The sequence below is a fragment of the Lynx rufus genome, unplaced genomic scaffold, assembly GCF_022079265.1.
Source record: "Lynx rufus isolate CCGP_SWC_20201006 ecotype Redwood Valley unplaced genomic scaffold, mLynRuf1.p SCAF_3, whole genome shotgun sequence".
Lineage (NCBI taxonomy): Eukaryota > Metazoa > Chordata > Mammalia > Carnivora > Felidae > Lynx > Lynx rufus.
The window spans coordinates 159950165-159966363 of NW_025814845.1; the positions used below are offsets into that span (position 1 = coordinate 159950165).

General features: G+C 34.8%; 1 protein-coding gene across 1 annotated transcript in view; it reads right to left on the minus strand.

Annotated features, from left to right (window-relative positions):
* The window catches only part of LOC124521203 (disintegrin and metalloproteinase domain-containing protein 18-like), a 146526-nt gene that overhangs the window by 123522 nt on the left and 6805 nt on the right, over positions 1 to 16199 (minus strand). Inside the window, exons 3-6 of the mRNA XM_047092313.1 lie at positions 10517 to 10572; positions 7699 to 7777; positions 1324 to 1400; positions 27 to 204 (exon numbers count right to left, since the gene is read on the minus strand). Coding sequence (XP_046948269.1) covers positions 27 to 204; positions 1324 to 1400; positions 7699 to 7777; positions 10517 to 10572 — 390 coding nt within the window. The remainder of the gene's footprint in view (positions 1 to 26; positions 205 to 1323; positions 1401 to 7698; positions 7778 to 10516; positions 10573 to 16199) is intronic.

Genomic DNA, 16199 nt, shown 5'->3' on the forward strand with positions numbered 1-16199 from the left:
TCCTAACATCTGAATTAGCACATTACCTGTGAGCTTAAATTATCTTTATAGGATTGGTCTTTCTGCCAAATATTGCTGTAATTTTCTGCTAGCCATGATATATCTTGATTATCATTTTTCACTTGATAAATTATGTGCTCAAATCTTGCTGAAGATTCCAATGGCTCAATTCCATAGCTGATGTTTTCAAACTGAAGGAATCCCCTGAATATTTAGAAATCAATGACATAAAAACCCTACAAAGCTATAATCTAAAATGTGAAAAGTACTTTAAATCTAAGTTAAATTTCAATACTTTAAATTAGGTATTTATATAATTTCAAAGTGCTAAAAGAAACCATGTCTAAACAACTAAAGGGAAGTATTAGGATGTCTCGCTAAATAGACCATGTCAGCAAAGGCATGGAAAATATAGAAAAGAAATCAATAGAAATTCCAGCTTGAAATATACTAAGGAACACATTATAAACACACTTTATTTTCCTATTTTTTCAGTCTACTATTGGTAACTGAGATACCACATCTACCTTAGTTTTGCTCATATATTAAATAACAACATATATTTAAAAGTATTTTGTATTACCTGTATAGTAGTCATATTCATTCAAGATTTATTAAATAAGGCCAAGTATTTGTTGAAAATCAAGACACTTGTTGAGAATTCCACAGGAATAAAGGTCATTTTCTTCCAGAGATTAAAATAAGGGAAAACAGGTATACAGAGTGTACCTCTAAAGAGGGGGTATGTATGAAAAGCCACATTAAATGGATGCCAATTTTTCTGAGATGACATGAGTAAATTCTAGACATCAGGCAAACAAAAACAAAAGGAAGTTAGGGAGAGTCTTTTTTTCTTTGCTCTGGACCAGTCTTCCTCTGATAATACCTTTCTCCTGCCACTAACACTGATGAAAATCACTTATTCCTGCCTTTTTTACCTCTGAGGTACCTTCTTAATTAATTGTTTTATGCCTGATACTGAGTACACCTAAACTGAAAAAATACAATATGCAGCTATTTAAATGACAAGTTAATATCATTTCCTATAACTATTTGAGACAATTAACATTGCAACAATATTATTTATTTCTAAAGTTTCTTTTACAGAAATGATCCCCTTCTGCACAGTGTCTTAAAATAATACCTGCAGTCAGAATTCCCTGGTGTGATTTCATTTGAACAGGCACTAAATAAAGTCCAACTACTAATATTAATATTAAAAAGCGAGGCCATCATAAAGGAAACTTTCAGAATGTGGATCCTCTTTACCTTCCCAGATTTATGTCTGCTAGCCACTAGTTTTCCATGTCAAAGATGCTATACCTGAGTCCAGAACAGATGCTGAGTGTTGCAAGTGAATTTGGAAAATTTGCAATATATCCTTGGTAATGGCAATGTATCTGAAAAACAATATAGAAGGGTAAACAAATAAATTATTTATGATTAAAAATGTATTTGCAAACATTACAGAAGATTAAAAATGTCAAAATAAAATAAGATTTATAGATAGATAGATTTATTAATGCAGAGTTTCAAGGAAAAAAGGTTTCTGACAGTCCTATTTATTCTGTACCATCAATGTGCCAATGAGTACTTTCAGCCTGAGTTTATCTCTCTCACATACCATTTAAAAATCTTTTCTAATGTTTATTTTTGAGAGAGAGAGACAGAGTATGAGCCAGGGAGGGACACAGAGAAAGGGAGATACAGAATTCGAAGAAGGCTCCAGGCTCTGAGCTGTCAGCACAGAGCCAGACGCCGGGCTCAAATTCACGAACTGTGAGATCATGCCCTGAGCTGAAGTCAGAAGCTTAACTGACTGAGCCACCCAGGCGCCCCATCACATGCCATTTTTTTAATTTAAATTTTAGTTAGTTAATATACAGTGCAACATTGGATTAGAATCCAGTGATTTATCACTTACATACATGAATACCCAGTGTTCACAAGTGCTCTTTTTAATACTCATCCATCTAGCCCATCTCCCACCCACCTCTCTCCATCAACCCTCAGTTTGTTCTCTATTGTTAATAGTCTACTATTTATTTCTCTCTCTTCTCTTCCCTCTCCTTCCCATGAGCTCATCTGTTTTGTTTCTTAAATTCCACATATGAATAAAATCATATGGCATTTGTCCTTCTCTGAATGACATATTTTGCTCAGCATAATACATTGTAGCTCCAGCCACTTGTTGCAAATGACAAGATTTCATTCTGTTTGATGGTTGAGTAGTACTCCATTATATAGAGAGACCATCTTTTTTTATCCATTAATCAATTGATGGACATTTGGGCTCTTTCCATAGCTTGGCTATTGTTCATAATGTTGCTATAGCCATTGGGATGCATGTACCCCTTCGAATCTGTATTTTTATATCCTTTGGGTAAACACCTGATAGTGCAATTGCTAAACCATTGAGTAGTTCTACTTTTAGTTTTTTGAGGAACCACTGTACTGTTCTACAGAGTGGCTACACCAGTTTTCATTTCCACAAACAGTGCAAGAGGGTTTCCCTTTCTCCACAACCTTGTCAACATCTGGGGTTTTTTAGCCATTCTGACAGGTGTGAGGTGGCATCTCATTGTGGTTTTGCTTTGTATTTCCCTGATAATGAGTGATGTTGAACATCTTTTCATGTATCTGATGTCTTCTTTGGAAAAGTGTCTATTCCTGTCTTCTGCCCATTTCTTTACTGGGTTGTTTGATTTTGGGTATTGAGTTTGATAAGTTCTTTATAGATTTTGGATAGTAAGCCTTTATCAGATATGTCATTTTTTAATATTTTGAATATTTTGAATATCTTTCTCCATTCTGTAGGCTGCCTTTTAGTTTTTTTGATTGTTTCCTTTGCTGTGGAGAAGTTTTTTTTATCTTGATGAAGTCACAATAGTTCATATTTGCTTTTGTTTCCCTTGCCTTTGGTGATGTGACTAGTTAGAAGTTGCTATAGCCAAGGTCAAAGAGGTTGCTGCGGTGGTATTATCTTCTAGGATTTTGATGGTTTCCTGTCTCACATTTAGGTCTTTCATCCATTTTGAATTTATTTTTTGTATGGTGTAAAAAAGTGGTCCAGTTTCTTTCTTTTGCATGTTGCCATCCAATTTTCCCAACAGCATTTGTTGAAAAGCCTGCTTTTTTTTCCATTGGATATTCTCTCCTGCTTTGTCAAAGATGAGTTGACCATATAGTTGTGGGTCCATTTCTGAGTTTTTCTGTTCCATTGATCTACATGTCTGTTTTTTTGTGGCAGCACCATACTGTCTGGATGAATATAGCTTTGTAATGTAGCTTGATGCCAGAATTGTGATGCCTCCAGTTTGTTTTTCAGAATTGCTTTGGATATTTGGGGCCTTTTCTGTTTCCATACAAATTTTAGGGTTGTTGGTTTTAGCTCTGCAAAGAATGCAGATGGTATTTTGATAGGGATTACATTATGTGTAGATTGATTTGGGTAGTATAGGCATTTTAACAATGTTTGTTCTTCCAATCTATGAGCATGGAATACTTTTCCATTTTTTGTTTGTCCTCTTCAATACGCCCAATACCTTTCATAATTGTTGTATAGTTTTCAGAGTGCAGGACTTTTTACCTCTTTGGTTTATTCTGAGGTATATTATTATTTTTTGTGCAATTGTATATGGGATCAATTCCTTGATTTCTATTTCCGCTGCTTCATTATTGGTGTATGGAAATGCAACACATTACTGCAGGTTGATTTTATATCCTGTGACTTTGCTGAATTAATGTATTAGTTTTAACAATTTTTTTGAAATCTTTCAGGTTTTCTACATACAGTATGATGTCATCTACAATTAGTAAAAGTTTGACTTCTTCCTTGCCAATTTGGATGACTTTTATTTATTTTTGTTGTCTGAGTGCTGAGGCAAAGAATTCCAGTAGTATCTTAAATAACAGTGGTGAGACTGGACATCCCGGTCTTGATCCTGACTGTAGAAGAAAAGATCCCTGTTTTTCCTCATTCAAGGTGATATTAGCTGTCGGTCTTTTGCATATGGCCTTTATGATGTTGAGGAGTGCTCCACCCATACCTCCGCTGTTGAGGGGTTTTATCTACAATGGATGCTGTATTTTGTCAAATGCTTTTTCTGCATCTATTGAGAGGATCATATCGTTCTTATCCTTTCTTTTATTAACGTGATGTATCCCATTGATTGATTTGCAAACCTGTACCACCTTTGCAGCCTAGGAATAAGCCCTACGTGATCATGGTGAATAATTCTTTTAAAGTACTGTTAGATTTGATCTGCTAGTATCTTGTTGAAAAGTTTTTCATCCAGGTTCACCAGGGATATTGGCTTATAATTCTCCTTTTTAGTGGGGTCTTTGTATGATTTTGGAATCAAGGTAATTCTGACCTCATAGAATAAGTTTGGAAGTTTTCCTTCCATTTCTATTTATTTTGGAACTGGTTCAGAAGAATAGGTATTAACTCTCCTTTAAATGTCTGTTCAAATTCTCCTAGGAAGATGTCTGGTCCAGGACTCTTGTTTGTTGTGAGATTTTTGATAACTGATTCAGTTTCTTTGCAGGTTATGTGTTCAAATTTTCTATTTCTTCCTGTTTCAGTTCTGGTATTTTGTGAGTTTCTAGGAATTTGTCCATTTCTTCCAGATTTCCCAGTTTGTTGGCATATAATTTTTCACAGTATTCTCTTATAATTGTATTTCTGTGGTGTTGCTTGTAATCACTCCTCTTTAATTCATAATTTTATCTATTTGGGTCCTTCTCTTTTATTTTTGATAAGGCTGGCTAGGGGGTTATCAATCTTGTTTATTCTTTAAAAAAAACAGCTCCTAGTTTTATTGTTCCCCAGGTATTTTGTTCATTTGTTTCTATACCATTTATTTCTGCTTTATTATTTCCCTTCTTCTGCTGGCTTTAGGCTTTATTTGCTGCTCCTTTTCTAGCTCCTTCAGATATAAGATTAGGTTGTGTATTTGGGATCTTTCTTGCTTCTTGAGACAGATCTGAATTGCAATATACTTTCTTCTCATGACTGCTTTGCTTACCCCAAGGTTTTGGACTGCCGTGTTTTCATTTTCACGACTTCCATGTATTTTTTAATTTCCTCTTTAATCTTCTAGTTAACCCATTCACTCTTTAATAGGATATTCTTTGACTTCTGTGTATATGAGGGCTTTCCAAATTTTTTCTTCTGGTTGACTTCAATTTTTATAGTGTTTTGTTCTAAAAATATTCATGGTATTATCTTGATCATTTTGTACTTATTGACAGCTGATTTGTGACCCAGTATGTGATCTATTCTGGAGAATGTTCCATGTGCACTTTAAATGAATGTGTATTCTGCTGTCTAGGATGAAATGTTCTCAATATTTCTGTTAAGTCTATCTGGTGCTGTGTGTTTTCCAAAGCCAATGTTTCCTTGTTGATACACTTAGATTATCTGCCCATTACTGTGAGTGGTTGTCAAAGGCCCCTACTATTATTTTATTATTATGAAAGAGTTTCTTTATGTTTGTTATAATTGATTTCTATATTTGGGATCTCTCAAGGTGGGGGCATAAATATTTATAATTGTTAGATCTTCTTGATGGACAGATCCCTTAATTATGATATAATGTCCTGCTTCATCTCTTCTTACAGTGTTTGTTTTAAAGTCTATTTTGTCTGATATAAGTATGGCTACTCCAGCTCCTTTTTGATGACCATTAACATGATAGATGGTTCTCCATCCACTTACTTTCAATCTGGAGGTGTCTTTAGGTCTAAAATGAGTCTCTTATAAACAGCATATAGAGATGGGTCTTGTTTCTTATCCATTCTGATACCCTATGTTTTTTAATTGGAGCGTTTAGTCCATTGGCATTTAGAGGAAGTATAGAAAGATATGAATTTAGTGCCATTGTGTTGCCTGTAGGGTTGATGTTTCTGGTGATGTTCTCTTGTCCTTTCTCGTCTTTGTTACTTTTGGTCTTTTTTGTTTTGTTTTGTCTTTTCTCCACTCAAACAGTCCCCATTAAAATTTCTTGCAGGGCTGGGTTAGTGGTCACAAAGTTTCTTAGTTTTTGTTTGTCTGAGAAACTTCTATTCTGAATGACCCCCTTGCTGGATAAAGAATTCTTGGCTGCATTTTTTTTCCCACTTAGCACATTGAAAATATCCTGCCACTCCCTTCTGGCCTGCCAAGTTTCTGTTGATAAATCTGTTGTAAACCTGGGCTTCCCTTGTAGTTTAAGAACTTTTTTACTCTTGCTGCTTTCAGGATTCTTTACTTGTCTGAGTATTTTGTGAATTTGACTATGATATGCCTTGCTGATGGTCAGCTTCTGTTGAATTTTTTTCAATTTTTTTTTAACATTTATTCATTTTTGACAGAGAGAGACAGAGCATGAGCAGGGGAGGGGCAGAGACAGAGGGAGACGCAGAATCCAAAGCAGGCTCCAGGCTCCAAGCTGTCAGCACAGAGCCTGATGCGGGGCTTGAACCCACAGACCATGAGATCATGACCTGAGCCAAAGTCGGACACTTAACTAACTGAGCCACCCAGGTGCCCCAGCTTCTGTTGAATTTAATGTGAGTTTTCTATTCTTGGATTTTGATGTCTATGTCCTTCTCCAGATAAGGGAAGTTTTCAGCTATGATTTGCTCATATAAACAAACCTTCCGCCCCTTTTTCTCTCTCTTCATCTTCTGGAACTTCTATGATACAAAATGTCCTTCCTCTTTAAAAGGTTGCTGAGTTCTCTAATTGCTGTATCATGATATTTGGCCTCTGTATTCCTTTTATTTTTCAGCTTCATTATTTTCCATAATTTTATCTTCTATATCACTGATTCACTACTCTGCTTCATCCACCTTCACAATCATGGCATCCATTGAGATTGTATGTAGGTTATAGATTTTTTAATTTCAGCCTGACTAGATTCTAGTTCTTTTATCTCTTCAGAAAAGGATTCTCTGGTATCTTCTATGCTTTTTCGACCACAGCTAATATTATTATAATCATGGTTTTATTTATATATGTAAGTTTATTTATTTATTCTGAGAGAGAGAGAGAGAGAATTCATGAGGGACAGAGAGAGGGGGAGAGAGAGAGAGAATCCCTAGCAGGCTCTGCACTGAGCGTGGAGAGCCCAACGTTGGCCTTGAACTCACAAACCGTGAGATCATGACCTGAACTGAAACCACGAGTCATATGCTTAACCAACTGAGCCATGCAGGCACCCCATAATTGTGGTTTTATATTCTAGTTCAGACATCTTACTTATATCTGTGTTGATTAAATCCCTGGCCATGAGTTCTGTTCTTTCTTTTAGGGTGAGTTTCTCCATCTTGTCATTTTGTCCAGAAAAGAAAAGAGCAAAGACAAGGAAAAAAAAGAAAGAAAGAAAAAAAAATACAAACAGAACAAACACAAAAAGCAGGAAACAAAAAACTAGATCCTGGGTGTGTTTTGGTCTGCTGTGTTCAGAATGATATGATAACTATTTAGCTGTGTTCAAGGGATGAGACAAGATTAGTGGTCCTCCACCGTCTTAGCTCCATTTCTCTCACTTACTATTTTTATGTACAATAATCAACCACATAACAGGTCAATTATATGGAATAAAATATTTGTATTAAATTGTCCTCATAGAACAAACATATCCCAATGATAATGGTATGGCCATTTCAATAAACATGTGATAATAAATATCTAAGCCATCTTAAGCTTACCTTAAAATATGATGACTCTGAATGCAAAAATCCAGTTTCATTATATGTATAAACCAAAAAGTTCTGGGATAAGAATGAGCTAAGAAAAACAAAAATAAAAAATGGTCAATCATGAACTTAATAGGAATATAAACATTACTATAATAAAGATAAATGTGAAATATACTGGATTTATATAATAATATGCTTTAATTAGAGTAATTTTAGTGTGGCATAACAGTTTAAATTGACAGAACTAGCATATCAGAAAGTTCAGCTTTTCTTAACACTGGAACAGACTGAAATCCTCTGTATCAGTGTGTGCCTGTGTATATCTTCATCCAACATATATTTACTGAGTGCCTACTGACAGATCCTCTTCTAGGCATTAGGATACAGCAGTAAACAAAAGACAAAACCATTGGTTTTCATGACAGTAAAGGACACACACTGCTAGCATGTTAGATGTTAAGCATTATTAAATAAGGCCTGGGTGAAGGAAGTTGGTTGCAAAGTATAGATAGGTTGCAAAGTGTAGATAGGTTGCAAAGTGTAGATAGCACAGAAAAGCTCACTGAATAGATTGAGTAGAGACCTAAAAACAGGCCACATGGATTTGCATAGATATGTTACTCCAGACAGAGTTAGGAGAAAATCCAAAGATCATGAGGCCAAAATATGCATTCTATATATAAAGAACAGCTAGGGGAAGATGTGACTGGAATGAAATGCTGATTGAAGATGAGAGACAGTAGTAAGAGATGGTGTCACAGAGATGAGAAGATTTTGAACAAATAAATGATATGATCAGATTGATACTTTATTTTTTTAAGTTTTACTTATTTAAGTAATCTCTACACCCTATGTGGGGCTCAAACTCATAAGATCAAGAGTCACATGCTCTTCTTACTGAGCCAGTCAGGGACCCTCCAGACCAACATTTTAATAGAGTCAGATTGAATGCTTGTTGAGAATTATCTGTAGGGCAAGTAAGTAGAAGCAGAGAAAGCAGTTAGGCTCTTACAATCATCCAGGAAAGATATGATTGTGACTTGAACTAAGACAGTTAGCAGTGGTGGAGGTTCAATTATGGGTATATTTTGAAGACTGAACACTTGGAATTTAATAATCCATTGGGATTAATAATCCATTGTGAGGGAAAACAGAAGAAAAAAAAGATATCAAGGATGGCTCCAAGATTTTGTTTTGAGAAACTAGAAGAATAGAATTGCCATTTGCTTAGATGACTGTAGGAAGGATAAATTTTGAAGGAGGATCAGATGTACATTTTGGATATGTTAAGTATGAGAATTCTAGCAAACACTTGATAATCAAATAAGTAGTCAGATAAATGAATATGATGTCCATTGGAGAGGAATAAAGTAGGGATATAACTTGGAGGTAATCAATATTAAAGCTACAAGAAAGGATGAAATAATAAGGTCATTGAGTGTAGCTAGGGAAAAACAAGATTCAAGAAAAGTACCATGGAGTACTCTAAGATTGGAAAGATGAAGAAGAATATAAAAAACAAACAAGTTGAAACAAATAGCCAAACAAAACTGAGAGAGTAAACACAATGGTAAAAGTTAAACCAGGAGTCCACAGTGTTCTGGCCAAATGAAGAAATGAAGCCAGATGAAGAAAGTATTTTCTGAGGATATTCTGATAAGCTACAAAAGATGCTGCCATTTGGTAAAGAAATATGAAAACTAAAACATAACTGGCATTCAGCAACGTAAAGATCATTGATGGTCTTATCAAAAAATATTTCAGTGGAGTTGTACAGACATTAAAAACCAACATGAGTTTAATGGTCATGAATTAGATGGGAACAGTCATAAATTAAGTGGGTAGTTTTCTTTATCCTTGTTCAAGTACAGAGATGCAGGCAGACAAAATGCAGTTGTTACAAATAGATATTTTCAAAGATGCAGGCAAAGAAAAGGCTGTTTGATTCCACTTGCATGAAATACTGAGAAAATGCAAATTAGGAGACACAAAATAGATTGATAGTTGCCTGTAGTTGTGGGTGAGCACAGGGATTAAATATGAAACAGCGTGAGGATCTTATGTAGGATTTGAAACATTCTAAAACTGATTTATGGCTGATGGTTGCAGTGCTGCATACAGTGTAAAGTTATTGCATTATACACTTGAGTGAGTTTTATGATGCATAAATGTACCCAATAGACTTGTTAAAAATAAATACATATATAATTAATACATTCATAAAATGTATGCCATTAATTGACTTTTCCACCAATAAACCACTTGATGTGTAACCATGTTTGACTTCACATCAGACATATTTATTTAATACATAAATTACAGTTCTTGGGTTGAATGGCTTTATACTCAATTGAAGATCTAGAAATAAGTAGCTTATTTTTTAATTTGAAAATAATAAGCTAGAAAATTAAAATATAACATTCTATTATACATCATTCTACTCTTCTATTATTCAAGACATAATTAATCTTGTTTGAAAAATAGAAAGACAGTCTACATTATATTGCATTCTTTAATTTAAACAGCGTACAAAAATATTTAAAATTAGGGGCACCTGGGTGGCTTAGTCGGTTAAGCACCCGACTTTGGCCCAGGTCATGATCTCACAGTTTGTGGGTTCGAGCCCTGTGTCAGGCTCTGTGATGATAGCTCAGAGCCTGGAGTCTGCTTTGGATTCTGTGTCTCCCTCTGTCTCTCTCTGCCCTTCCCCTGCTCATGCTCTCTCTCTCTCTCTCTGTCTGTCTCCCAAAAATGAATAAAAACATTAAAAAAATTAAAAAATATATTCAAAATTAAAATCTAAGCTTTAATGGAAAATACATCTTACTGTTTTCTGAGATGCAGAGTGTATGGTTTTTCATCAATTGTAATGACATAAATCACCTAAAATAAAGCAAATAAATAAAGATGATTTAGTAAATCAGAAATACATAAACTGAAACACTATTTTTGTCTCATGTAAATGAAACAATTCATTTGGGGAAATGGGTTCAAGACAACAATATCAGAAGATCATGAACTCCTTCCTCCCATGGTTACAACCAATATACAACTACATATGGAGTAATTTATTCTGAAAAAGACTGGAAAACGGGATGCACAGAGACTCTATAGCAAAAGACAAAAAAGACAGCATTGAGATGGATAAGAGAGGGAGAGACACCACGTTGCCAAAAAAGAAAACAAAACAAAACAAAACAAAACCTACTCAAGCAGGGTGAAACATAATCGGGATGGGAAACAAAAATACCAAGGAATCAGAGGTTTGTGCTAAACAACAGATAGCTAAATTGTTAGACCCTACATAAGAGAGATGAGCCCCCAACCCCTGAGGTTTGAAAAACAATAGATATTACATCCAGGAAAACTATAGAACTGTAGAGCATGGAGAACCCACTCTTAAAAAGATCACATGCAGAATCACTAAACCTGGGACCCAGAGCAAAAAATGCTAATTTGAAAAGCACCTGGACCATATGTGAAAAGACCCATTTACTAAACTTAAAGCACTTGCCAGAGAAGCAGTAAACTGTTGAACTTTCTCTGGGGACAGAGAAACTGGTGGGTGCCACATCTGCAACATCATCCTACTTTGCTAATGTCAGTGCTGGTGGGCACCATTTTGGAATATCTCTCTAACCTGCTACAGTCTTTGGGCACACCCAACTAAGAACCATGTCCACACTATGGCATCACAGCCATACTGTACAGCCATGCCAGGCACCAGCCCAACTCACCTTTGGACCTCAGTGCCACTGTATGATGTACCTGTGCTGGATACCAGCTCTGAGCACCCATGCACTGCAGATAGGTGTGCAGAGCATATACCTTGAGCATGATATCCCTTGAGCATGTTACTCTAGTGGTCAGAGGGAACTGTGCTTTCAGGGTTCTTGTTACAACTACAAAAAGCTGTTCCTTCAAGATTAGGAGAGGTAGCTGATTTGTCTAATACATAGGAACAAACACAGAAAGTAAGGAAAAATGAAGAGACAGGCAAATATGTTCCAAATGAAAGAAAAAAAAAAACATAAGACTTCAATGAAATGGAGATGAGCAATCAACCTGATAAAGAGTTAAAAGTAATGGTCATATAGATGTTCACCAAACTTGGAAGAAGAGTAGATGAACACAGTGAGATCCTCAACAAAGAGACAGGAAATATAAGAAGGTTCTAAACTGAAGTCAAAGAGCTAAATAAGGACATAACTAAACTGAAAACTACACTAGAGGAGTTCAACAGCACACAGAACGAGGCCAAAGACTGGATCACTGAGCTGGAAAACAAAGCAGCAGAACTCACCCAGAGAGACCAGGAAAAAAAAAAGAGCTAAAAAATGAAGATAACTAAGAGTCCTTAAGTACAACATCAAGTGGAATAATACTTAAACTATAGTGATCCCAGAAGGAGCAAAGAGAGAACAGGCCAAAAACTTAATTGAAGAAATAATGACAGAAATTTCCCTAATCTGAGGAAGGAAACAGACAGGTTCAGGAAGGCTAAGCAGTCCCAAATAAAATAAACCCAAACAGATCCACACCAAGATATAATACAGTTAAAATGGTTAAGTTTAAAAATAAAGAGAGACTCTTAAAAGCAGCAAAAGAAGTACAATGTACTATATGCAAGGAAATCTTGTAAATCTAATCTCATAAATCAGCGGATTTTTCAGCAGAAATAATGCAAGCCAGAAGACAGTAAAATGACATATTCAAAGTGTTGAGTGGAAGAATTTTCAACCAACAATTCTTTACCTGGTAAGGCTATTATTCAGAACTGAATAAAGAGATTAAGTTTTCAAGTTAAGCAAAACCTAAAGCAGTTCATCACCACTAAAATGGCCTGAAACGAAATGTTTAAAGGACTTCTCTAAACTGAAAAGAAATGACAACAACTAATAACAGGTAAACATATGAAAGTAACAAAGCTCTTTGGAAAAGGTAAATGCATAGTAAAGATAGTGGATCAATCACTTATAAAGCAAGTATGAAGGTTAAAAGAAAAATATGGTAAAACTAGCTAAAGCCATAATAATTAGTTAGAGTGTACCTAACATAAAAGATGCAAATGTGCCATAAAAATAGAAAACACGACAGGAGGAGAAAAATGGAAAGTTTTGGAATGTGTTCAAATTTAATTTGCTGTCAACTCAACTCATATAACATAGGAAATTATATGTAAACCTCACAACAATCACACATACATACAAAAAGTAAATACACAAAAGAAAATGAGACAGAAATATAAATATAACACTAACAAAAGACATCAAACCACTAGGGAAGAGAGAAATAGAAGAAGAAAGCCTTTAGCAAAATGGCAATAACTACATGTCTATCAATAATGACTTTAAATGTAAATGGACCCTAAAATCAAAAGACATAAAATGGTTGAATGGATTAAAAAAAACAAGACCTATCTGTGTTCTACACACATAAGACTAATTTCAGAAGAAAGGACAAACACAAGCTGAAAGTGAAGGGATGGAGAAAGATATTCCATGGAATGGAAACAAACAAAAAAGCTGGCATATCTATATTCATAGCCAACAAAATAGACTCTAAAACAAGGACTGTAATAATAAAGAAAGACTTTACGTAACGATAAAGGGGTCAATTTAACAAGAAGATATAACATTTATAAATATACACACACCCAACACAGAAGCACCAGGACACATAAAGAAATATTAACATATTTAAGCGGAGAAATGAAAAGCTATATAGTAATAGTAGGGAATTTAACCCCCACTTATCTCAGTGGATAGATCAACTAGATAGAAAATCAATAAGGAAACATCGGTCTTAAAAAACATTAAACCAAACAGACAATAGTGCTACACAGAATATTCTATCCAAAAGCAAGAGAATATGCATTCTTCTCAAACGCACATAAAACATCCTCCAGGACATATCACATGTTAGACTACAAAACATCATCAAAATACCGAAATCATATCAAGGATCTCTTCCAAATGAGATGGTATAAAAGTCAATTAGAAGAAGAAAACTGGAAAAAACTATAAATATGTGGAGATTAAACAACATGCTAGTAAACATTCAATGGGTCAAACAAATAAATCAAAGAGATGGGTGGCTCAGTCAGTTAAGCATCTCTTGTTTTGGCTCAGGTCATGATCTCACAGTTAGTGGGTTCAAGCCTGGCATTGGCCTATGCATCGACATCACAGAGCCTACTTGGGATTCTCTCTCTGTCCCTACCTCACTCGTGCGCACACACTCTCTTTCAAAAATAAATAAGCAACATTTTTAAAGAAAGAAATCAAAGAAAAAATACCTAGACATGAATGAAAGCAGAAATACAACATATCAAAATCCTTGAGATGCAGCAAAAGTGGTTCTAAAAGGAAAGATCACAGCAATACAGTCCTACTATATAAGTCTAAGTCTATATCTGAAGGAGTTAGAAAACAAACAAACAAAGCCCAAGGTCAGCAGAAGAAAGAAAATAATAAAGATCAGAAGAGGAATAAATAAAAAGAGACAAAAAATGGAAGAGATCAATGCAACTAAGAGCTGGTTCTTTGAAAAAAATAAAACAAAATGGACAAACCTTTAGCTAGACTAACCAAAAAAAAAAAAAAAAATCACAACCAAAAACAAAATAAAACAAACAAAAAACAACAACAAAAAAGAAGACACTAATAAAATCAGAAATCAAAGAGAAGTTAAAACTGACAGCACAGAAATCTAAAAGATCATAAGAGACTATTATGAACAATTACACACCAACAAATTGGACAACCTAGAAGAAGTGTATAAATTCCTTGAAACATACAATTTTCTAAAACTGAATCATGAAGTAACAGACAATCTGATTACTAGTATGGAGACTGAATCTGTAACCAAAAATCTCCCAACAAACAAAAGTCCAGGATCATATGGGTCACTGTGAATACATTCAAAACAAGAAAAAAAAAAAGATTTTGCATGTATTCTTCTTAAAATCTTCCAAAGCTTAAATAGCAGGAAACACTTCCAAATACATTTTGTGAGGCCAGCATTACTGTGAGCAAAACCAAGAAGGACACCATGAAAAAGAAAATTATAAGCCATTATCTTTGATCAACATAGATGCAAAAATCCTCAAAAAATATTAGGAAGCCAAATTCAACAATACATTAAAATGATCAAACACCAAAATAAAGTGGGATTTATTCCAGGGTTGCAAGAATGTTTCAACATTTGCAATCAAAGTGATATACCATATTAACAAAATGAAGGATGAAAATCATATGATCATCTCCATAGATGCCCAAAAAGCATTGAATAAAATTCAACTCCAATTTTGATAAAAACTGTCAGAAAAGTGCTGATAGGGGAAATGTACCTCAGCATAATAAAGGCCATATATGATTAACCCATAACTAACACCTTACTCAATGAGGAAAACCTGAAAACTTTTCCTTGAAGTTAAGGAAGAAGATAAGGATCCCCACACTCACCACTTTTATTCTACATAGTACTGGAAGTCTTAGCCACAGCAATTAGTCAACAAAAGGAAATAAGAGGCATACAAAATGAAAAAGAATAAATAAAAATGTCACTCTTTGCAATTGACATGAGATCATATATACAAAGACGCCACCAAAACAAAAATATTAGAATGAATAAATTAAGTTGCAGAATATAAAATTACTTGTGAAATCTGTTAAATTTCGATATATAAATAATAAACTCCCAGAAAGATAAATTAAAAAAAAAAAACAATATCAAGAAGAATATCTAGAAACAAATTTTACCAAAGAGGTAAAAAATCTGTACACAGAGAACTATAATATATTGATAAAAGAAATTGAAGAAGACACAAATGAATGAAAAGATGTTCTGTGCTTGTGAATTAGAATAATTAATCTTGGTAAAATGTCCCTACTACCTCTTTTGTTCAGGCCCATGATACCGGCAGGATGGGCAAGTGTAGCAGTTTTCATACTGCCAGGAAGCTCACAGCCACCAATGCATCAGAAGTGGCATGATCAAAGTACATGAAGGCCTATGTGGACACAGCCCTGAATGGCAACCCTTTTGGAGGTGCTTCCCATGCAAAGGGAATTGTACTGGAAAAAGTAGGTGTTGAAGCCAAATAGCTAAATTTAGCCATCAGGAAGCGTCTCAGGGTCCAGCTGATCAAGAAAGGCTAAAAAATCACAGCCTTTTTACCCAATGATTGTTGTTTGAATTTTATTGAGGAAAATGATGAAGTTCTGGTTGTTAGATTTGGTTGCAAAGGTCATGCTGTTAGTGACATTCCTGGAGTTTGCTTTAAGGCTGTCAAAGTAGCCAGCATCATTCTTTTGGCCTTACACAAAGGCAAGAAGGAAAGACCAAGATCATAAGTTTTGATGGTGAAAACATGATAGTAAAAAATATTCATGTGCCAAAAAAAAGTCCCTACTACCCAAAGCTATATATAGATTCAATGCAATCCTTATCAAAATTGTAACATCATTTTTACAGAACAAGAACAAATGACTCTAAAATTTGTATGA